Below are 23,723 nucleotides of genomic sequence, written 5' to 3' on the forward strand. Positions count from 1 at the left end.
AAAAAAGAATAGTTGTTCATATGTTGACATTCACTATTAAAACATAGAACAATGCATGATTTGTTGAAATATAACAAAATATGACAGAACAACACCTGTTTGAAGTTGAAAGAGTCAAATTACCACAAAAATTACCACATAATTACCACATCCATACATTAAATTACCACATCAATACTTAATATCTATGTGATCATGTTACACATCACATATTTTTACCCAACAGTTAAGCAAACATTTACTTAAGACATAACAGATTATAGATCCTACCTGCGTGAATTCTTATCAAAAAGGATATTTTTAAAACCGTAATTTTGTGTAGATGTCTATATATCCGACTCGCGCTTCAGATGTCATATATATATTAGGGGTGTAACGATACATCAATTGCATGGTTCGGATCGGTTTACGGTTTTAGAGCCACGGTTCGGTCCGATTCGGTTCGGTTCGCTGTGGGAGTAGGGTTCCTGTCATTTTACCAGCAATGCTAAGGAACAATAGATTAACTTAATTTGATAATAACAACAAAAATAGCTTAAAATCAAACAAACTTCAAATCAAACTTTAACTGTAGTAATACAGGACTGTAAATAGCGGTTTATCAGGCGATAAATATCATTCCTTAGCTAAAATGCTGAAAATGTTACTGTTGAAGTCAACTAATGCATGAAATAAATATATGAATCTGTAAATCTGAGTATATTGTGGGTTTTTTATCAGTAATGAACTAATCAAGGTAATCATCACACACACACACACACACACACACACACACACACACACACACACACACAGAGGTCACGTTAGACTTTTTCACTTTTGAAAATTCCGCCATCACTTATTATCCGTCATTTCATGCTTTAATGATAATACAACCCGAATTCCAGAAAAGTTGGGACGTTTTTTAAACTCCAACAAAATGATAACTAAAAGACTTTCAAATCACATGAGCCAATATTTTATTTACAATAGAACATAGATAACATAGCAAATGTTTAAACTGAGAAATTTTACATGTATGCACAAAATGAGCTAATTTCAAATTTGATTTCTGCTACAGGTCTCAAAATAGTTGGGACAGGGCATGTTTACCATGTTGTAGCATCTCCTTTTCTTTTCAAAACAGTTTGAAGACGTCTGGGCATTGAGGCTATGAGTTGCTGGAGTTTTGGTGTTGGAATTTGGTCCCATTCTTGCCTTACATAGATTTCCAGCTGCTGAAGAGTTTGTAGTCGTCTTTGATGTATTTTTCGTTTAATGATGAGCCAAATGTTCTCTATAGGTGAAAGCAGGCAGGCCAGTTCAGCACCCGGACTCTTCTACGACGAAGCCATCCTGTTGTAATAGCTGCAGTATGTGGTTTTGCATTGTCCTGCTGAAATATACAAGGCCTTCCCTCCAAATGACGTCTATTTCAGGGAAGCATATGATGCTTTAAAACCTTTATATACACACTTCTCAGCATTTACAGAGCCTTCCAAAACATGCAAGCTGCCCATACTGTATGCACTTATGCACCCCCATACCATCAGAGATGCTGGCTTTTGAACTGAACGCTGATAACATGCTGGAAGGTCTCCCTCCTCTTTAGCCCGGAGGACACGGCGTCCGTGATTTCCAACAAGAATGTCAAATTTGGACTCGTCTGACCAAAGAACACTATTCCACTTTGAAATAGTCAATTTTCTTCTGGACCATGTTCACATATGGCTTCCTTTTTGCATGATAGAGCTTTAGTTGGCATCTGCTGATGGCACGGTGGATTGTTTATCGACAGTGGTTTCTGGAAGTATTCCTGGGCCCATTTAGTAATGTCATTGATACAATCATGCCGATGAGTGATGCAATGTCGTCTGAGGGCCCGAAAACCACGGGCATCCAATAAAGGTCTCCGGCCTTGTCCCTTACGCACAGCGATTTCTCCAGTTTCTCTGAATCTTTTGATGATGTTATGCACAGTAGATGATGAGATTTTGCAATTTGACGTTGAGGAACATTGTTTTTAAAGTATTCCACAATCATTTTATGCAGTGTTTCACAGATTGGAGAGCCTCTGCCCATCTTTACTTCTGAGAGATTCTGCTTTTCTAAGACATACCTTTTATAGCTAATCATGTTACAGACTTAATATCAATTAACTTGATGTTCTCCCAGCTGAATCTTTTCAAAACTGCTTGCTTTTTTAGCCATTTGCCAACTTTTTTGAGACCTGTAGCAGACATTACATTTTAAATGAGCTGATTAAGTGGATAAAGGTGTGGAGTTTCTCAGTTTAAACATTTGCTATGTTGTCTATGTTCTATTGTGAGTGGAATATTGGCTCATGTGATTTGAAATTCCTTTAGTTTTCATTTTATTTAAATTTAAAAAACGTCCCAACTTTTCCGGAATTCAGGTTGTAATTGTTTTTGTTTACATGTTCATTTTTAATCATGAACTTACAAAACGAGCATACAAGTTAAAATGTGTTTAATTATTTGTGAAGAAAAGAACAGATGAACAGAGACCATGCATCACTTTACATGTTTAACATCATGAAACAGACGAATTAATGATTAAACACGCAAACTTTGTGCTGAACAGGCAAATGTAAACAAATCAAATCACTGTTGCGATTAAAATAGCAACAAACGTGTAAACCCCATGTTTTTACCTCAGACAGACGACGTCTTGTTACATTTTTAGTTTTGTTCTGGAGAATGATCTTGCGCTCTTCCATTACACTTCGGTTAACCCGATCTGACATGCAGGCACACAAGGCAAGCACGCGAATGCAAGCACACACACACACACACACAGTTACGACAGATTGTGTGTGCTTTGTCTATGACACGAATTCCATTCCTGTACTCCACTGGAAAACCAAAATGTTCCCACACAAGAGACTTAAATCTGTCCGGTGGATCTGCAATCTCAGGCGGAGCAGCCATCCTGCGACCTGCGCTCACTCCAAAGTCACGTGACATGACATGCACTTGGAAAACAGTAACTTTGGAATATAATATTTAGAACAGCATTTAAAAAGCTCTTATTAGTCGTTACTAAAACAATTTAATCAAATGTATGCAAATATATATTTTTTTTAATTAATAGATAAGTTAGTCAGAGATAAGTGACATTAACCTCAACAATGGGCAGCAGGAGGCGTGAGAGTACCGCGGCACGACACGGGAGTTTCGCGATTCGTATCGTCGGTGGTGTATCGTGATCGGTCAGTTCGGTTTGTAATATCGTTACAGCCCTAATATATATATATATATATATAGTGATAGTGAACGAGATGCTTATAGTCATGAGACATTTTCCACAGTGCAGAACGGGCTCATTTTTACGTTATTAAGACTCTGATGTGTTTCATTATAATTTGCATTTGAAGATTTTCGTTGCAAAACGGGATAAATCAGCTTTTTTAATTGTTCAAAAATCTCCTTTTTTGGTTGCATTGTGCATTTTGGTTTTTTGTGCATTCCAATTAATATCAATGCAACGGCAGTTGGTTTGTTTTGATTTAAACCTTTATAACTTAAAAATACAGCTAAGTAGCACCATAAAACAAAATAATAACATGATATCATAATAATAAACATGTTTTGACAAAAATGTTAAAAAAAATTATTTATCTCGTTTTGCAACGAAACTCTTCATTTATGCCCTGAAGATTTCCACAAATTATTAAAACATTAGTCATTATTAAAAAAATTTAGGCATTTTTGCCTATACTTGATTGAATTGTAAGAGAGCAGGAAAGTAGAGGTGGAGAGCAGAGAACAAGACTAGCAAAGAACCCCGCATCTGCGCTATGTGTCAAAGCACTGCCCACTACACCAGCGGCTCCAAAAAAAATTGTATTATTTGCAATAATATTGCTTAAAATTACTTTCATAGACAAAAATATACCTGTTGCCAAACAGACTAATTTCTGTTATTAAAAAACTATTTGTAGCCTCTTATGGAATGACTGAAATTCCACAAGGGGGCGTATTTGTTCCTCAGGCGTTGCACAATAAACATGACATTCGAATATATTCATTATAAATCGTGAATGAAAAGTGAGATTCGAACGAATGTCCATTAGTGAACTAATTGTATACACTATTTATATCATAATTCGATCAGAAACGTCAAGATTGTGAGATGAACAAATCGTTTTGGATTTAAAGGCTTGGATATTCCATTTCCTTGGACTTTTGGGGATTTATGAACAATTTGTTTTGGACAATTTCACCGAAGCGGATAAAGGGAAGATTTTGAAGGTAAGTAAATAACCTAAATCGGCACCGCCCGGTTCAAGTAACTAACAACTAGATTACAGTTTTATGACTGCTATAAATCATATGATGCTTTGTGTGTGCGCTTAATGGAATCCCGAAAGTCCAAGCTTTCAAACGATGTGCCGCATGGCCGTATATTTTGAAGATTTAGTGCTTGAAAGTTACAATAACGTTTATGCAGCCTCACGTGCAAGGGAGGGGGTGTGCCATGTACGGCACAGTGTTCCTTATTAGGTCAAATAAAATTTTAAATAATTTTAAAAATAGATGACTTAGACTGAATATGAAAGAAAAAGCAGCCAATAAGAGCTCAGATGAAATGTGAACTCCATTTATCCTAAGGTGAAACTTTAAGAAGATTCTTGATAAAATGACACAAGTACGGTTTGCAATTTCTAGGCAAAGGGTGTCGGCTCTTCAGATGATAAAATATAACAGAGCTTTGATTTATTCTGGATGTTTAAATAACAACATTATCCCCACAGTTTGTATTCTATAGTTTGTATGAGCTTATTATTATTAAAGAACAAGTGAGTGTTTCAAAACCATTTAACCGGTAGTGTATTTAATCCATAAATTTATCCAAAATTAAGGCATTCTTACTAGTAGCTAAAAGTACTGCCTTTTATTTATTTAAAGAGATGTTTTTGTTGATTTGTTCCAAAAGTGTTTAAGACCAGTTACCAGTGTATTAAAGAAATGCTAATAATTCAGTGATTCAAGAAATCTAGATATTCACACCTGAAAGACAGTCATGATGGAGGCTGGAAATGTATCAAAATTAGTAGGAGTGTAGTCTTCAAAGATGAACCTGTGGAAAAAGAAACAGTAACATTTGCTTTAGTTAAAACTCCATTTGACCATCTGCACTGCAAAAATGCACTTTCCAGTACATTTCTTTTAATAAATTGTGAGGTTTTTTTGCATTATCTTTAGGTTTTAACATTTATATGCTTTTCAGAACAAAATGTACAGGGATTATATCTTTAAATAAGGAAGACATATGGCTAGACGGATATAGAAATATAGTAATCCCACAATTTAAAGTGCCCATATTATGACTGCTTTTCCACAAGTTAAATAGGTGTATGAGTTTCGAAATAGCTTGTAGGAAAAGATTGTTACCCATCTCTAGTAGCCTCTGTTTCAGTGCATTTCAGATTGTGCCATTTTGAGGTGGTCATTACATATTTATGAGCTGCTGCTCCTTTGATCACGCCCCACTACTAACGCCATGTGCCCGTGCGTGTGCGTCTGTATCGTGAGCAGTACAGACCATACTGTGTTATTTTTATATATTATTATTAACGGTTTATGTTGCCAACAGACAAATCAAGTAAAAAGTATCACTAATAAGTACACTCCAGGAGAAGAAACTCATGACCAGTGTTGGGCAAGTTACTGAAAATTAGTTACAGTTACTAGTTACTTCTTTTAAAAGTAACTGAATTACTCTACCAGTTACTGTATATCAAAAGTAATTAGTTACTAAGAAAAGTAACTTTTAAGTTACTTTTATTTCTGCTTTTTAAATGTAAATATGAACAGTACTGAACAGTCAAACAATAAAATAATATGGATGGGCTATTTTACACGTAAGACTCTAATATATCACATACTGTAGGAGCCTATTTTGCTTTAGATTCAACCTTTGAATATTTTTGTTAGAAATTATCTTATTATGTAAACTTACTTTATTTATGTATATCATTTAGATCATTTAGACAAATATTCTGCATGTTTACAAAAATATATAATGTGTTAAATTTGTGTAGTGTCTCTTTAAAAATTTGGAGACAATTGTGTCAACATGTCATATTTTCTAAAATAAATTATAATTTTTCTGATTTCATATTTATTTTAATAAGTTAGAAACGTCTCCACTGTGTCCTGCTGACAGGCGCGATGCGCGTTCAGCAGATGAGGCAAATTATGGGTCCTCCGAAGGTTAGACCGTCTCATTTCAGTTCTATTCGCGAACTTCTGAGCGTCTTGAAAGGCAGAGTGCTCACCTTTTATCGCATGCTTAGTAGGGTGCAGCCCTTGAATTGGAACACAGCTTGTGAAGCTCGCGGCAGGGACTGTGCTCTTTGGTCATATACTGTTTGTATATATTTTCTGTTGGATTTAAATGATACACAGGATTAAAGGAAGATATTTAATCAAAAAACGGAGTAGGCTACGTGGATTGTTTTGTCGGACGGACACAGAGCGAGTGGATTGTTTTTTTGGATACGGAGAGACTGAAACTAAAACTAAAAGCGAGCTCACAGATACTATGGAGTTTTAACACGGATGTACAGCGCAGTGTGAATATTTTTGTGGAAACAACAATCGCGGACGTTCTCTTCCATGAAGGCAGATGTAAGCATCTAAGAATATATGAACATTTCTTAGATTTATTACTTTTGTGGACTACAAATGCAAGTTAATGTCATGCCGGGATTGCTTGGCGAAGATAATTTACAAACATGAGTCCGGATGGATTATGACTTGCGCACAATTTTTAAACAAAGGTATGTTGTCCCGTTTAGATTTTTCATGTTCATTCTATATGCACTGTCAGCTATGATGAAGTGTAATGAATCATTGCGCCGCCAACCACGGTCCTGCGACGTCAGATATGTCTTGTCTATTTTTTACAAAATAGAGTAACGCGAGTAACGAATTTGTAATTGCGTAATTGTAATTGCGTTACTTGATTTAAAAAAATGACACACAATGATTCCAGAGTAAATTGTGATGTAGCAGTCTCAACAATACACTCGTTTTCCCTGGACAATGCTAACAAATTCCCGTTATAAAACATTTTCAAACGCATTATTTTAGCAAATGACAGAAATTTAGACCCAGCGGGGGATGTATACTGCTTGTGAACCACGTGCTAATTGCTAGAAGCTAGCGGGAGGTCCCGACCGTATCTTGGGAAAGTGATAGAGACTCGGGGGTACGTTAGCTTCGTCAGAAAAGCCGGGTCGGTAAGGCCCGGTCTCGGTTAGTTTGGCAAAACACTTTTAGTTTGGCAAACCACTATTAATGAGTTCATGTAGAATTGTAAAATAAAGCCGTTAAATTTTTTTTTTAACTTTCGAAACCACGCTGCAAACTATCTAGCCTGCAAAAAAATATCTATATAGCCTACTGTCTAAACAATATTATTCCCATTACTATATATTTAAAAGGTATAATTTACAGGATTAGCATCAACGTATAGTCTCTGTTTTGAGATACAGATGCTCTCTAGCATCATAAATGTAGTTTGTGACTGAAGATGACAACATGCAAAATATAACTTTGACTTCTTACCTTTTGTTTTGATATATCGATTGCGAATCGAACTCTGTTTCAGATGTGTGAATAATCCATGAAAGTCAAAAAAAAATCCAAAATCCAAAATGACAATTTTTGTCCACAAATGTGTATAATCTGTGAAATATAGATACATAGTCTGTTGTTTACATCAGATTTCGCATGAACGTCTTATCGCTTACAATACACTGTATATAAGATTACTCCGGGTTCCAATAAACACGCGTTAAAACTTTGTTTTTAAAAGTAGGCGGGACTATAATCCATAATATCAAAATAGCGCTGTTATTTCCGTGAGAAATGATAACAGCATAGAGGGTATCAGCGAAGTGACTGCTCTGTGCTCTCTAGCTACCTGGTGGGTGGAGACCTGCGAGTGGGGTGGTGGGCGGTAAAATTCAAACGGAATGTGACGAAACGGCTAGTTACGTCACAACGGCGCTGAGTTTAAACTCGTGCAATCTGAGACTCAATGCAGAGGACATTCAGAAACGTGTATCTCACTCAAAACAGCATGGATGTATTTTTTTCCAAGTTTTTTTTTCTAACAATCAGAGACACAAATGAACACCCCAAAACCCAGAAAAAGTAAGTTTTTCATAATATGGGCATTTTAACTTAAGTAAAAACTGGCTTGTCAGCAAAAACACGTTAATGCATGCGATTAATTCATTACTTATTAACACATAAAATAAATTTATTTTATATTTAAAAAAGCATTAAAAGTCACATAAAACACGCTGTTTCTGCATTTCTGATGTTAATCTGGAGTACCTATAGAGTAGTATTACATCCTTTATATCTTAGAAGAGTCTTTAGTTTAATCAGATTTATAAAAGAAAGATGCAAAACTTTGCTGCTACCCCGGATAAACAAACTATATCCATTGTTTCCTAAAGGCTGACTTATTTCTTCTTACATCCATAAACACACTTCTTCTTTCGTGCCATTGTTGAGTTTTGAAATTAAACAAAGCTGTCTCGTAGTGTAATGTTTGTAAGTTCTAGCGTCTCCCGCTGATTGACGGGTGCGCGGGGTTTTCCGGGGGAAGTGCCCATAAAAAGAAGTGATACGTTTAGAAACCCCTGAAACGTCAGCTGGACCCGTAATTAAAACAATTTTCCGAAACTTGTATGAACCCTGACGAAGTGCATTCGACATAGAAATACTCTGTAACAAGCCCAACTGCTTTTTTTACACTTTGCCTACGTTTAGCATGAGAAAACAACTCTTAAACAGTGTTAATAAGTCAGAATGCATGAAATACCATTGAACCCCCCCCCCCTTTAAATAATTAATCACATTCAGTCAGACCACTACAGGGAGGTGTGTTTTCAGTATTGCGCGGACTGACTGGCGTGTGGCGGAGTTAGCCGAGGGCGTTTCGAAAGAATATGGAGTACTCTGCTCTCAAGGAGCTCTGTCACACCTCAAGGTGTATGTGTGCTCTATCTGTGATTTATCTGTCTGTGACAGATGCTTTCCCCAAAAAACTATGCAAAAGACAAACATACCCCTTGACTGCTTTTCAAGACACCAAGGAATTTTTAAGGTAAAGCATCATTTCAATTAGGTATTTAATGTTACAGTGTCCAATTCAATTCAGGGTGCAAAGGTTGCTTTGCTGTTCAGTTTTCAATAATAAATTTGTATTAAATACCTCCATTAATTATTTTATAAACATTAAACATGTTTTGACCCATCGTAACTTTAATTGATCATATGTTGTGTATGTGGCTTGTGTGCCCTATTATAACTATTCATAAATGCAACCAAAGATTTTACTATTAGAGCACAAAATTGTTTACAAGAACATATAATTACTCCTATGTCACTTATTTATACTCACAAAATGCACCACTTTTTTACCTTTAAATGTAAAAATGTACTAAATTTGTTAAGTCTAATGGTTTGCATTGGGGCATATAGTAAATGATGACAATAAAGGTTAACAAAAAAATATTTCCATGATAAGCATGTGATTAATCACAAAAATATTTAGTGATTGACAGCCTTAGTAAAAAACGTCTCAGGTAATACATGTAACCATGGTTCCCTAAGAAGAGAATGAGATGCTACATTGACAAAGCTACACTATGGGAACACCGTTTCTGTGAAAACATCTGAAGCACTTATGTGAAATCAGTCCAATGGTCAGGTGACACATCATAGGCAGGTTACGCAGGAACCAGAAAGCTACAAAAGAGCATCTGGCAAGCTGGCTTCAGCTTAAATGTGCTGAAGCAAGGCATGACAGGGATGCAGAAAGTATGGCAGGAAGATGCAGCGTGTGGTTCTCTTCTCAGGGAACCATGTGTAACCTGAGAGGTTTCATTGAGGGAACTCGTACTGCATTGCTGAAGCTAGGCTATGAGAATGATCTACCAAAGCACCATGCTAACAAATGCCTGTGGTGTGTGTTTGTAACCATCGCGCATAGTTAAAACATAAGCACCTGGCCCCAGGTAGCGCCCATATCTAATTCATAAAACCTAATGAACATGAGCAGAGAGGATTATCCTGCCTCATTACAGACATCCTGAACTGAAGCCCATAGCCACAAGCCCTAGAGGCTGCCATACCTCGAGTAAAATGAGCTTTGATGGCAATTTGGGAAGGCCGTCCAAAGGTCTCATAAGATAGAGAAATAGCTTCAACTATTCACTTACTTAGAGTTTGAGTGGTCACCAGAAGGCCTTTCTTGGGCAAACCAAAGCATACCAAAAGTTGCTCAAATTTCCACGAAAAAGATTTGTGAGCATAAGCATTCACTGGGCACAACAAATTAAGCTTTTCTGATTCTGATCCCTAAATGGGGAATGACAGAAAGCCCATCATTAATAGCACATTAATTAATACCTTAAGCCCATAACCAGGCCTCTGGGACAAAAAAATCTTAACGACCCAAGGTGCAAATTCCAACTTGTACAGTAGGCACGAGCACAGACCCCCTGCTAAAAAGGTGTTTCAGAGCTAAAAAGACCGCCAACATCACTAGGCAATCTATGTGCCAACTAAGCTGATAGACTTAAATAACTTATGACCCACATGGCCTTCCATAACTGCTCCCCAGCCTGTGAGGAATGCATCTGTTGTAAGCCTAAAATACAGTCAAAAACCGCCCACAGACCACCTCCAAAGACCTACATCATCAACTTTATGCATATGGTGTCACTGTGCATCGTTCAACAATTCAGCACACTTTGCACTTTGTTGCAAAAGAAGCATTTTCCGCACACACACCACAAACGAAGTTGCTTGAGATATGCAAAGCACATTTGGACAAGCCAGCTTCATTTTGGAATAAGGTGCTGTGGACTGATAAAAACAAATATTGAGTTATTTGGCTATAACAAGGGGTGTGGCAGCAAAAGAACAAAGCGTTCCAAGAAAAAACACTTGCTACCACAGTAAAATTTGGTGGAGGTTCCATCATGCTGTGGGGCTGTGTGGCCAGTGTCGGTACTGGAAATCTGGTTAAAGTTGAGGGTTGCATAGATTCCACTCAATATCAGCAGATCAACTCCACAGTCTCCTTTGTCTGCCCCTTTCATGCCCTGGAACCCTGCCTTGTCCACTTTCATGCCCTGGAACCCTGCCTTTTCCCCTTTTGTGCCCCCTGTTATCCCTGCCACAGTTTGCACCTTTTGGACCTGCCTCTCCCAAGGCCCCCACTAAACCCACCCGGACTCCTTCCAAAGCTACACCCAGAAAATCTGGGACTCAAATCCCACAAAATTCTACCCAACCTGGACCACTCCCTATGAACTGTTTCATTCTGCCACCCCCTCCCTTGTTTATTGTTTTTGTTGACTCACCCTAATCCTTTTGTTATCATTGCTAATTTGCCTTTGTTAATTTTTTAATGTCCTATTGGTTTTTGTCTAGTGTTTAGTCTACCTTGTCTTGTGTCTCCCCTTGATGGCAGCCAGGTTGCGTCCCTTGAGGGGGGGGGGGTACTGTCAGGATCCTGCGTGTATCATGTCTTGTTTTTATTCTAGTCTGTTTAAGCAGGATTTTGACAGTACAATGTTTTGTGTGGGAGATGCGTGGTCTTAGTATTGTTCTTATTAGACCATGTATTTCTTGTGTCTCGTCACTTTTTACCCGCTCCCTGACTTATTATTTTCCCCTGTTCCCCTCATTAGTTCTCCTATTTAATGTCCTGGTGTTTGATATTCTTCACTTGTGCGTTTGTCTTTCTACCTGTGAGTATTGTGACCAATTTATCCCTAGTTTAGTTTAGTTTAGTTTAGTCTAGTTTAGTGTCTGTTAAATGTCAAGTTTAGTCTAGTCCAGTTAGTATTTTGTATTTAAGTCTTGTTTCATGTTGTGTGCCCCATTGTGGGTTTTTGTTTTGCTGTTTTCTCGTTGTGTTTAATAAAGTGAACATTGTGTTTCTACCCATGTCTGCACTTGGGTTCATCTGGAAATCACTGACAATTGTGGTGTAAAACAATTGACCGCAAAGGGCGCTCCTACAGACTGGAACATACTGGCATCAAGACTGAGCGATAACAGCCCTCAGGGTTTTTTTTACCCTGGCCAGCTGATGCTAAGTGCAGTACAACAACCCTTCAGTCTCTTTAGTCATTTTACAGGATTTTTTAAATGATAAACATTATGGAAAATACACAAAAAATGCTTCCTGGATTTGTCCTGGATCGTTTGATTTTTGGTTCTTTCACTCTGCCAATGATTTTCGATAATCTGTGTGTGCATTCACACAGATGCCATAAAGATCTAATGAAGACATGACATATTTAAAGTCCTGCAATTGGTAGGTTTTCCTGCAACATCTGAAGTTCAATTATTTTCCATAATTTATCTTTGGAGAAACCACGCACATGCATTTTTGTTTATTATAGGTCAAATGAGCATGTGACATGCTTTTCTTTTATGCTGGTAAATGATCTCAGTTTCAGTGCAGAGAGTGAGGAGCTCCCTGATCTCGGCTTTAGTCCAGTTTGCAGACAATTCTCGTCCTAAATGTTAATCTGCATTTAAATCCCCCAATTTAAAGAGCTGAACAATAACTTTTTTGTTGCAATTGCATGTGCATCCTCACTATGGCATGCTCCTTACTGCACACCCTTTATGGCATTGTTTCTGTCTTTGTTTACACAGGATGCTTCCTAGGTCCCCTTTACGAGAGTGTAAGACAGGTGTTTAAGAGATCAACATTGGGTACCCATAAAGCAATTAAATCCTCAGGTGGTTAGATAACCAGGACTCAACCCCTTTATCTTCCTCTCCTAGATTCTATATCACAGAAGGTCTATTGAATCTATATAATATACAATTTATGTTGTGAATCTACCAAGGTTTCATCTTTATATTTGATGTCATTTTAAAGGTCATGGTGGGATGGTTGAAAAGGTCAAATTTCTATCATTCTAAGAGAAACAGAACATGACCCCAGAACATTTACGTGACATGTTTATGTTCATGCAGAAGCCTCTCTGACAAGTTTATGTGGATGGGTTAGGAATGTGTGTTAGCATTTCTTACAGGTGTTAGAGGGTGAGTCCACCATTGAGAAACAAATGTTAACTTTAAAGATTTTGGCCCGTAGTTTTGGTCCATGATTTGAGCAAGCAGGATCAAATCATCAGATGTGTTTGACACTATCTGTTGGATAGGATGTAGCTACTTTCTTACCTGCCACCAAACAGCTGCATGCCAAGTAAAGCAAAGACCACAATGAACAGGAAGAGGAGGAAGAGCAAACTGATGATAGACTTCATAGAGCTCATTAGGGACACCACCAAGTTTCGCAAGGATGACCAATATCTGAAAAATATATACATTGTCACTATATACATACACACTATATATACATTGTCACTTTTTATTTATATCTTATTGCTGAACATCTTATCTTCACTCACTTGGTAATCTTAAAGATTCGCAGCAGCCGTAAAGCCCTAAGCACACTGATACCAAAAGACACTCCAGGCCTGAAGAATCCCCAGATAACTTCAAAAATACTACCCACAATCACCTGCAGAAAGCACACGACATTACTTACACACATATTGTTTTCAGAAGGTATCAGGGTCACATGATTATAAATGACTGATTTATCTTGTGATTCCAGCTGAATGATCAAGAAGGAAGAGCAATGAATTATGTATACAAAAATGAAGTAAATCAAATCAGAATGAACCTACAGAGGACTGCATTATGCTGTGTTGGTACTGCAAAAACCACAGCATTCATAAAGCAATATTCTTTTTTGTTGTCACTCTCTGTATCTGACTTCGTAAGTTCATTGGGGGCATAGACCAAATACACAAACATGTTTTGGGTCCAACAAAGTCAACTCAACATGTTAATACCCCACTTTAAATGCACTTCTAAAGAGCCAATAAAGATATCCAATGGCATGGGTGAAGGTATCAGTGTGTTCTGTCTTCTCTCTGCACTTTTGATAGAATTGTCTTGATTTAGCTTTAAGACAAGGTTTCTCCATTCCAGTTTTAAGTTGAGGCTTCTCTATTTAATTCTAAGTTGAGGTAGTTCCAGGTTAACTTAAAATGAGGTATTCTCCAATCTAACTTAAACTAAGGTACTATCCAATGTAACTTTAACTGAAGCATTCTCAATTTCAACCTAAGTGTAAGCATTAACCTCTAATTTCAGTCTTTTTCCTGAATCCATATAATGGTTATATTAAGAATTACTGACACATTAGAATATGTCAAATGTAACAATTTATTATGCCAGGCAGGTTCAGCTAATTAAAGAATACAAAACAGAATATGATTTCATTCCAATTATTTAAAATGATCAAGAGTTGCAAAGGTTACAAAGTCTTACCTTGTACACTCTACAAACTACTTCCATGAGTGTAGAACAAACAGAATCGTGTGGGAAGATTCTGATTACAGAATGCTTCCATACTGTTTTAATACACACACACACACACACACACACACACACACACACACACACACACACACACACACACACACAGGTGATTTAGGTGACTTTGAAAGTGGCATGGTTGTTGGTGCCAGACGGGCTGGTCTGAGTATTTTAGAAACTGCTGATCTTCTGCGGCAGTTCTGTGAGCGCAAATGCCTTGTTGATGCCAAAGTTCAAAGAAGAATGGCCAGCCTGCTTCGAGCTGACAGAAAGGCAACAGTAACTCAAATGACCTCTCGTTACAACCGTCATATACAGAAGAGCATCTCTGAACGCACAACACGTCGAACCTTAAGGCAGATGGGCTACTGCAGCAAAAGACCACACCGAGTACCACTCCTGAGAGCTAAGAACAGGAAACCAAGGCTACAATTCACACAGGCTCACCAAAATTAGACAATAGAAGATTGGAAAAAATGTTGCCTGGTCTGATGAGTCTTGATTTCAGCTGCAACATTCAGATGGTAGAGTCAGAACTTGGCATCAACAACATGAAAGTATGGATCCATCTTGCCTTGTATCAATGGTTCAGGCTGGTGGTGGTGGTGTAATGGTGTGGGGGATATTTTCTTGGCACACTTTGGACCCATTAGTACCAATTGAGCATTGTGTATTGTTTCTGACCATGTTCATGCCTTTATGACCACAGTGTACCCATCCTCTGATGGCTACTTCCAGCAGGATAACACGCCATGTCATAAAGCGCAAATCTTCTCAGACTGGTTTCTTGAACATGACAAAGAGTTCACTGTACTCAAATGACCCCCACAGTCACCGGAGCTGAATCCAAAATCGTATACTTACTGTGTAGGTACTGACCTTCCATCAGTACCTACTTAACGTGCGATAAGACAGTACGTTTGTTCGCGTTAAGTATGGACAGCATCCTCCATGTGGACGTTATCATGCGACCTATGACGTTGTAGACTTGTTCGAGTTCATGCGGAACCACAAGAACCGACAGGAGATTGACATCACAATACCGCGAGAGCGACTCGAAATCAGAGTTCTCCGTATGATTTCTGTAATCGCTCTCATGGTACTTTGATGTCATCCACCTGTTGGTTCTTACAGCGGTGCATAAACTTGAACAAACATGAAAACATATGCATGTGTATGAGGGACAGGTGCACTAACACCTGATTGCATCAGTAACTTCACAACTCTACTATGGTCTCTGTCAGTGTTACAGATATATTACATAATTTTGTAGTGGACAAAAATAAGTAAAACAAGCAGATTGTAATTTAATATCTATTGTCAGATGACAGCTGTGCTTGAATACAAACTAGATTATAAACATTTTAGTGAAGCAATCTCTTGTATTTACTTTAAACAACAGGAAACATGAATAAAAAATGACTAAATAAAACAATCACAATAAATGAAAACGTATAGAAGTGAATCCCATATGAAACAAAACTTTATTTAAATGTATTTTTCTAACAAACCATCACATATTTACTGTCATCTCAACACAGCTGTGATAATTCTAGAATCTGCTGAGCACTTTGTGGCATATCCTGGGTCTGTGCATGAAGTCAGGGTGCTGAGGAACAGCCCTGTGTAACGTATCGAAATCATCCGATTGGCTGGTCTCCGGTCGATTGCTTTGCTTTCCCGTGGCATCATGGCCTACTACATTTTCAGTAAGTAGGCGGTTTCGGACGATACTTAAGTACACGTGCCTCTGAATCTCGCGAGAAATAGTCCAAAATCCCGGTAATTCTCGCCTACCCTTTTACATATACTGAGGTTTTGGACATACTATTCGTTCGCTTACTGCTTTTTGCCTACTATATAGTATGGCAGTATGCGGTTTCGGATTCAGCCCACATCTCAACCCAATGGACCATCTTTGGGAAGTGGTGGAACGGGAGCTTCGTGCCCTGGATGTGCAGCCAACAAATCTGCAGCAATTGCGTGATGTTATCATGTCAATATGGGCCAAAATCTCTGAGGAATGTTTCCAGTACCTTGTTGAATCAATGCCACGAAGGATTAAGGCACTTCTGCAGGCAAAAGGGGGGCAAACCCGGTACTAGTACTAGTACCCAATAAAGTAGCCGGGGAGTGTATATACAGATGAGACAAATAATCCTGAAGTCCCAAATCAGGATTTGGTTGGTCAGGTTCTTGTGACATGAAGGGTCACCAAATTGGATTTTTAACCATCTGTGATATAGATCTCCTCAGGTGGACAGACCTCTAGCAGGAGTGCAGATTGTGCCTTAAGTTCTACACTTTGATACACTTTATAGACCTTTTTACCGGTCACACAATTACCTTTAAAATGACACCCAACATGAAGATGAAACCTTAGTACCATCAGAACATATAATGGAATCTGAAATTTGGGAGAGGAAGATAAAGAGGTTGATCCTGGTTATCAGCACCACCTGGGAATTTTAATGCTTTATGGGTATCAACCAGGGCAGGACTTAGGTGGGTGGGGGCCCCTGGGCTTAAGTAAATTTTGGGCCCTAGACTCAGAATAAAAGGTGCTAAAGCTGTCACTGGGACGGTAGTCATTAAAAGTGTCCTAATATATACCATTTGGGTACAGGTATGGGTACATTTGTATCTATGATGTACTAATAAACGAGGGCAGGGGTGTCATTTTTACTGGGGACGAGGGGTCATGTCATGACTTCAAAATCATTGGTTTTGATTTTTTAACTGCACATTGCCATCACCACGAAAGAGTAGAGAATCATTCTGCCTGCGTTAAGGTGCACATCATGTACACACTCTAAAAATAACAGATTTAAAGCTCTAATAAGAGCAGAGGTGGAAAAAGTAATAAAATATTGTACTCAAGTAAAAGTAAAGTTACTTTAATAATATTTTACTTAAGTAAAAGTAAAGTTACTTGTCTAAAAATCTACTCAAGTAAAAGTAAAAAGTAAGTCATTTTAACTTTACTCAGAGTAAAAGTTACTTTTTTACAGCGGGAAGAGGTGGAGGATTCTATACTAGTCAACATTTGAAGTGGATCAAAAACGTTTATCAAAGTTGTCCTAAGACAAGAACGGGTATTGGGTATTGATTTTAAGACAACTTTTAGAAAAGGTTTTGATCCACTTCAATTGTTGACTAGTGTAGTATAGTTCAAAAACGACAAGGGAATATACATCTCAAACTAGTTGTTTTTAATTGTAGGAACATCTTTACAATTAAAGTGCAATAACAAAAAGTTAATAAAATAAACAGCTTTTTTAAAGTAAGAAACATTTATGGAATTGTTTAATGATTTTTACATTTGAGTTATGCACTTTTGAAGGTGGCTAGCAGCTAGTAAATATAATCACTATAGTAAGGTTGTAATTGATGTATTGGTAACATACATTATTTTATTAAACTATATATCTAGTTTAAATGAGCATATAATGAGATGAGTGCCATGTCTATATACATTTGACACGTTTATTATCTTCTTACTTCCCTGACCTGGGTACCTGATGACATTTATTCTTCTCTCTCTCTCTCTCTCTCTCTCTCTCTCTCTCTCTCTCTGCAATGTCTAATGACCTACGCATTCTCGAGGACGTTTTAAAGTTGTGTTTGACTTGACGCGAAGCTGCTAGACCTCGGAAGATAATGCGCATGGTATTAAAAAACACGTCGTGCAATTTCGTACTTAAGAGCATGAATCCTACCTTTCATAGAAATGAAACACTCGCTTCGCGTCAGTGGAAAGTGGTCGCTTAAATATGACCAGAGGTTTCTTTCATAAGATTTGAACCGAGGCGGGTCTGCATTAGCGCGCGCCTGTCTCGTCTGCTCCATGGTTCTTTTTGCGCGTTCCCCCGGGCCCCGCCCATTTACATCCGTTGCGCGTCTTTAACACCTTGCTTTTTAAAATATTTTTTTACTCAGTAACGGATATGATTTAAAATGTAGCGAAGTACAATACTTTAAATAAAACATACTTAAGTAAAAATAAAAGTACAGATTTTAAAAACTACTCAAAAAAGTAAAAATACACCAAAAACCTACTCAATTACAGTAACTTGAGTAAATGTAATTCGTTACTTTCCACCTCTGAATAAGAGCACAGTCAACGATGAAACGGCAGAAGCAGAAACAGATGACTTTAAAGTTTAAAGGTTTTTAATGCACTGTTTTCACTCCATCTAATAATTCAAATATACTGCAAATACTACATAATGATTTCAGCATAGGATGAAAAAGTGTGAATAGTAATTGTTTCTGTGGACTGAAAAAAGTCTATGCTTATATACTATTATAGCATATTGGGCTTTCTTTTTCTTTTTGTACTGTTCTTACAACAAAACCCAACGTTGTGTGTTTATTTTTGAAGTGATCTTTATCACTTCAGCGTCTTTTTGGCATAACCAGACAAATACTCAAATATGTCAAAACAGGTGTCTTAAGTACTATTCGGACGGGATTAGTTTTACATAAGGAGGAGGGGTAAAACAATTTTTATCTTAGCTTCTCAGTGATTTTAGTCCTGTCCGAATGCTCCATGTCAGTAATCATTACGGACAATGTCAGTAAAGATTACTGCGACTTTTACCTTCTGTAAAAATGTCCAGAGAAATGACCTCAGGTAATACTAATCCAGTGCGAATAGACCAGCTGTAAATATACCGTAAAACTTCAAATAATAGCCCGGGCTTTTATTTTGCCAAACCTATCGTCACACCAGGCATCTAAAAGAGACAGGCGTCTATAAGAGACAAGCTTTTATTTTAATTGTTCAAGCATGACAGCAGGAGGTTACCAAATATTACGATATCAGTCTTAAATTATTGGCAGCATAAATTAAGCAAACGAGGATAAGCGTTTTTATTGGTTGTTGCGTTACCAGCAGCCATATCACCCTGTAGCCCAAGACAGCTTGCCCACTGAAGCTAAGCAGGGCTGAGCCTGGTCAGTACTTGGATGGGAGACCACCTGGGAAAACCAGGTTGCTGCTGGTAGTGGTGTTAGTGAGACCAGCAGGGGGTGCTCACCCTGTGGTCTGTGTGGGTCCTAACACCCCAGTATAGTGATGGGGACACTATACTGTCAAAAAACACCGTCCTTCGGATTAGATGTTAAACCGAGGTCTTGACTCTCTGTGGTCATTAAAAATCCAGGCATGTCCTTCAAAAAAGAGTAGGGGTGTGCCCCGGCATCCTGGCCAAACTTGCCCATTGGCCTACTAATCATCCCCTCATACTAATTGGCTATATCACTCGGTCTCCTCTCCACTAATAAGCTGGTGTGTGGTGAGCGGTCTGGTGCAATATGGCTGCTGTCACATCATCCAGGTGGATGCTGCACATTGGTGGTGGTTATGGAGATTCCCCTGTTCATATGTAAAGCGCTTTGAGTACTGAGAAAAGCGCTATATAAATGTAAGGTTTTTTTTTTTTTTAAATCTTACACAGATACAACAGTGCTATTTTCTTATTGGCTATTGTGTAGCCTCTTTCTTTTCTTTTTTTTTTTTGATCGGCTGATAAGTGGCACGTGGCAGGCTCGGCTAGAACTCCAGGGGAGACGGGCTTGATAGAGAGAGCGGTGCAGCCAGATACATTTTGAGCGCTGCAGCATATTAAATATACCGGTATGATAAATCGTTTTTTCGCGTGAGAAATACAATGTGTGGTGGGAGTGCATGCATGACAAAAGACTGAAAGCCCGGCTATTATCAGCGGCCTCAAAACACTACCGGCCCTCCGGGAAAAGTCCCAACTCTCCCGATTGCCACTCCGCTTACTGTCATCATCACTGCAATCCTGACGACGAACGTTGTGGTGTTGTCATAGTGATGAGTAACGGAACAATTGTGTCTGTCACGTGACATCTACCGGTAATCAAAACTTTAGCATGTGCAATCTGCACCATATAACTGGCTTAAACAGACAATCTGACGAAGATTAGAAGATTAAATACAACCAATGAAGACGAGAGGTGATGCGCTGTGCAAACGAGTTACCCCTCCCACTTCTGAATGTTTTACTGAGATTTCTAATCCCGTCCGAATTGACCATTAATATTACAGACGTCCTGTGGTAAAATTACATTACTCCATCTACCCCTGTAAAACTAATCCCATCCGAATAGGGCTATTGTTAGTGTCATAGTAAATAATTGGTTACTATATGTAAATAAAGTTTAGTAAGTAAGTAAAGTTTATTTATATAGCATGTTTATCACAGCAGCGCTGACTAGTGATGGTCAACCCGGATCTTTTTAAGGATTCGGGTTATTCTGAGTCACTCACTAATATGATCCGGGTTGTGCGAGTCACTTGAGTCACTTGAATCACTTGGTCAAAATCTCCCAGTTCCAATCGCTAATACTAATGCAACCAAGCAACTCAGATCACGCATGCAGCTACGAGTCTACGACTCCTCTGCTCGCAAAAAAGGGCTCATGTGACCTGAGGAACTTGTAAAAAAACATGCATGTCCGTGGTAACATTATCAATAACATAATTGTAAAAGTTCGGTGTGTGTTATTAGTTTCATTTCATAACGACAAATATATCAACACCACGTTTAAAAGATGTGAGGCTTTGCTGAATTGGGATGTGAGAGGAACGTGTTCTGTTTCAGATTGACTTACAAGATCCACGATAGGCTTCCGTTAACGCAGCCACACAGTCACTCATCCGCGCAAGAACATGATCTTGTGAGTGAGTCCCAGACAGAGCCGCTCGCCCGCTCCTGCACGGGTCCTGTGAGTGAACCACTCACGTCACTCTGAGTGACTCAGTCAACAGGAGGAGCCGTGTACGTCCGTCGGTGGCGGATCTTTATAGCAGCACTGCTGCAACAGTCCTTGTATTTAAAATGTTTAAACATTTGCAGCTTCTACCCAAAACATTGTGCCAGTCAAATATTGCAACAGATTAGCCTACACGAGTCAGTGGGTTAATAACACGAGCAAGGCTCGTCGGATTCAAGCTCTATGAGTTGAGTCACTCTCTGTGTGAATCCCGAGCCGCCGACCAACTCATTGTCGCGCGCACTCATCCCTTTGTACTCGGACTCGGAGCTGCAGAAAATTACGAGTGAGCTTTTGGCTCACTCGGTACCCCCAGTCGACATTTGGTGATGTAAATTAACTCGTTGTTGCAAGTTATAGAACATATGGCAGCTTATGTAGAGTTATGTGTTGTAATTCTGTTGTAAACATTTGAAGAGCTTTGTGTTTGATCCAGTTTCTCATTTTTAAAGCAAAATCCGAGAGGACTTAACTGACTCGGCTTAATGGTCACTAAGGACTCATGGTTCTCGAGTCATTTTAGGGATCGGGTTAAATGATCCGAGTTTGGAGTGACTCGCTCATCACTAGCGCTGACCAAAGTGCTTAACAAAAGCTAAAACAAAAAACAGGCAACACAGAAAAATACAACATTAAAACAAAAATATTAAAAGAAACTAATTTAAAAATGCATGGGAGTACAAGTAGGTTTTTCAACATTGTTTTAAAAGTTACAATAGAAGGTTCAAGGTGGATGTCCAGTGGCAGTTGATTCCAAAGATGGGGAGCAGCAATTTAAAAAGCTCTTTCACCCTTAAAGGGATTGTAAGTAGGATTTTAAGTGTTTTATTAATCAAAATCAATGTCTTTATTCATAAATATGTCCTCGTTGGTGTCAAATGAACTCTGCCACTGATCTGACTTTTTTGTAAGCTTAGAATTTCTCCTCTTTACTTACATTGCATGGGTAAGTCCAAGGAGGCATCCATATCGTTCCGCTGTATTGATAAACTATAATAGCAGAGAGGGACAAAAAGCACTTGCCTACCAACGCGTTTCCACAATGCATTTTCATTCAGAACACGTGAACCAGCTGCAACGGACAAAGAGATCAGTGATTACATAACGTCTACCATAGTTGCAAAACGCCTTTGGAAAGGGGAGGCGCTAGAGAGCACTGTTCGTTTGAATGCAAAATACAATTCCACCACTAGATGGGGGTAAATCCTACTTATTGCCCTTTTAAGTTAAAATTGGTGTAATATGATCCGATTTTTTTCCCCCGGTCAACAGCTTTGCAACAGCATTTTGTATCTTCTGTAAAGTGTAATGGATGACCAAAGGTAGACCAAAATATAATGTATTATAATAATCAAGACGAGCGGCAATGAAAGCATGGACAACCCTCTCTAGGTCTTAAATTGCCAGAAATGGCAACAGTCTTGAAATAATTCTTAACTGATAAAAACTTTTAACTACTATATTAATTTATAAAAATAATAATAATAATCATAAAGCAAATTTCAGAATCCAGAATAAAAGAAGTGGCCCCAAAATGGATCCCTGAGGCACTCCACTGGTAATAGGAGCAACAAATGAAGAGAACTTACCTAATTCAACATAAAAGGACTAATCTCTAAGATAAGAATTGAACCATTGCAAGGCGGTACCTCAATGCCAAAGAAGGGTGTTTTGATTGACCACATGGAGGGCAGCTGTAAGAACTAAATTTTTACCTTTATGTCTTAAACAAATGTAAACATTTTATTCAATTCGGTAATAATAAGCAGTATAATAAGCATAACTCTCTGTCAATCTCTGAAATCTCTGTCATTAAATCCTGATAAATATCAGTGGAGAATAGTGTTATTCAATGTGTTCCTATTCCAAAACCTGGTTTATTGTTATTCCTTTTCTTTTGAGTGTTCAAATAACATGTATGAATACTGACTATTGAATTGCATTAAGATTTATAATTTAATTAATTTTCTCTGTTCAAATTTAATGACTCACAGATATAAATTCAGTAAAATTAACAGTAGATATAAATTCAGTAAAATTAACAATAAGGGACAATTTAACAATGCATTGGTTCAAGATGTGGATTTTGTTTAAATAAAGTTGGAACTGATCTGACATCAGAGCTTGCAGAAAAAAGAGCTCTTGCGAGAGAGAGAGGAGGAACACAATGGCGCTGCAACAAAATGTAAACGTTCGCTTGTTGCCCTGAAAAAGACACTTTCCTTGTGTGGTATTGCGAACTTGATAAGCAAACTGCGTTCACTTGTAAACCAGTACGTTTTTCAAGGTGAGACTGTGGACTGAGAACAGCAGGTGTGTGTTTAAACTGTGAAGTGAGTTGAAACTAGGGATGCACCGAATCCTAGATTTTTTTTCCACCGAACCGAACCCTAGGCTTGCGCTACGCTGGTCGACGTCACGCGTCCGTTGATTACACACATCGGGTGCTGACGTGGAGATGAGCTT

The 23,723-nt window shown here is 38.3% G+C and overlaps 1 protein-coding gene and 1 pseudogene across 1 annotated transcript in view; one reads left to right on the forward strand and one right to left on the reverse strand.

Moving 5' to 3' along the window:
* cacna1eb (calcium channel, voltage-dependent, R type, alpha 1E subunit b) overlaps window positions 1–23,723 on the reverse strand; it is a 372,975-nt gene that overhangs the window by 118,879 nt on the left and 230,373 nt on the right. Inside the window, exons 14-16 of the mRNA XM_073871730.1 lie at window positions 13,472–13,584; window positions 13,242–13,373; window positions 5,013–5,082 (exon numbers count right to left, since the gene is read on the reverse strand). Of these exons, the coding sequence (XP_073727831.1) occupies window positions 5,013–5,082; window positions 13,242–13,373; window positions 13,472–13,584 (315 nt within the window). The remainder of the gene's footprint in view (window positions 1–5,012; window positions 5,083–13,241; window positions 13,374–13,471; window positions 13,585–23,723) is intronic.
* Window positions 19,343–19,459, forward strand: LOC129443515 (5S ribosomal RNA; annotated as a pseudogene).

The sequence above is a fragment of the Misgurnus anguillicaudatus genome, chromosome 2, assembly GCF_027580225.2.
Source record: "Misgurnus anguillicaudatus chromosome 2, ASM2758022v2, whole genome shotgun sequence".
Lineage (NCBI taxonomy): Eukaryota > Metazoa > Chordata > Actinopteri > Cypriniformes > Cobitidae > Misgurnus > Misgurnus anguillicaudatus.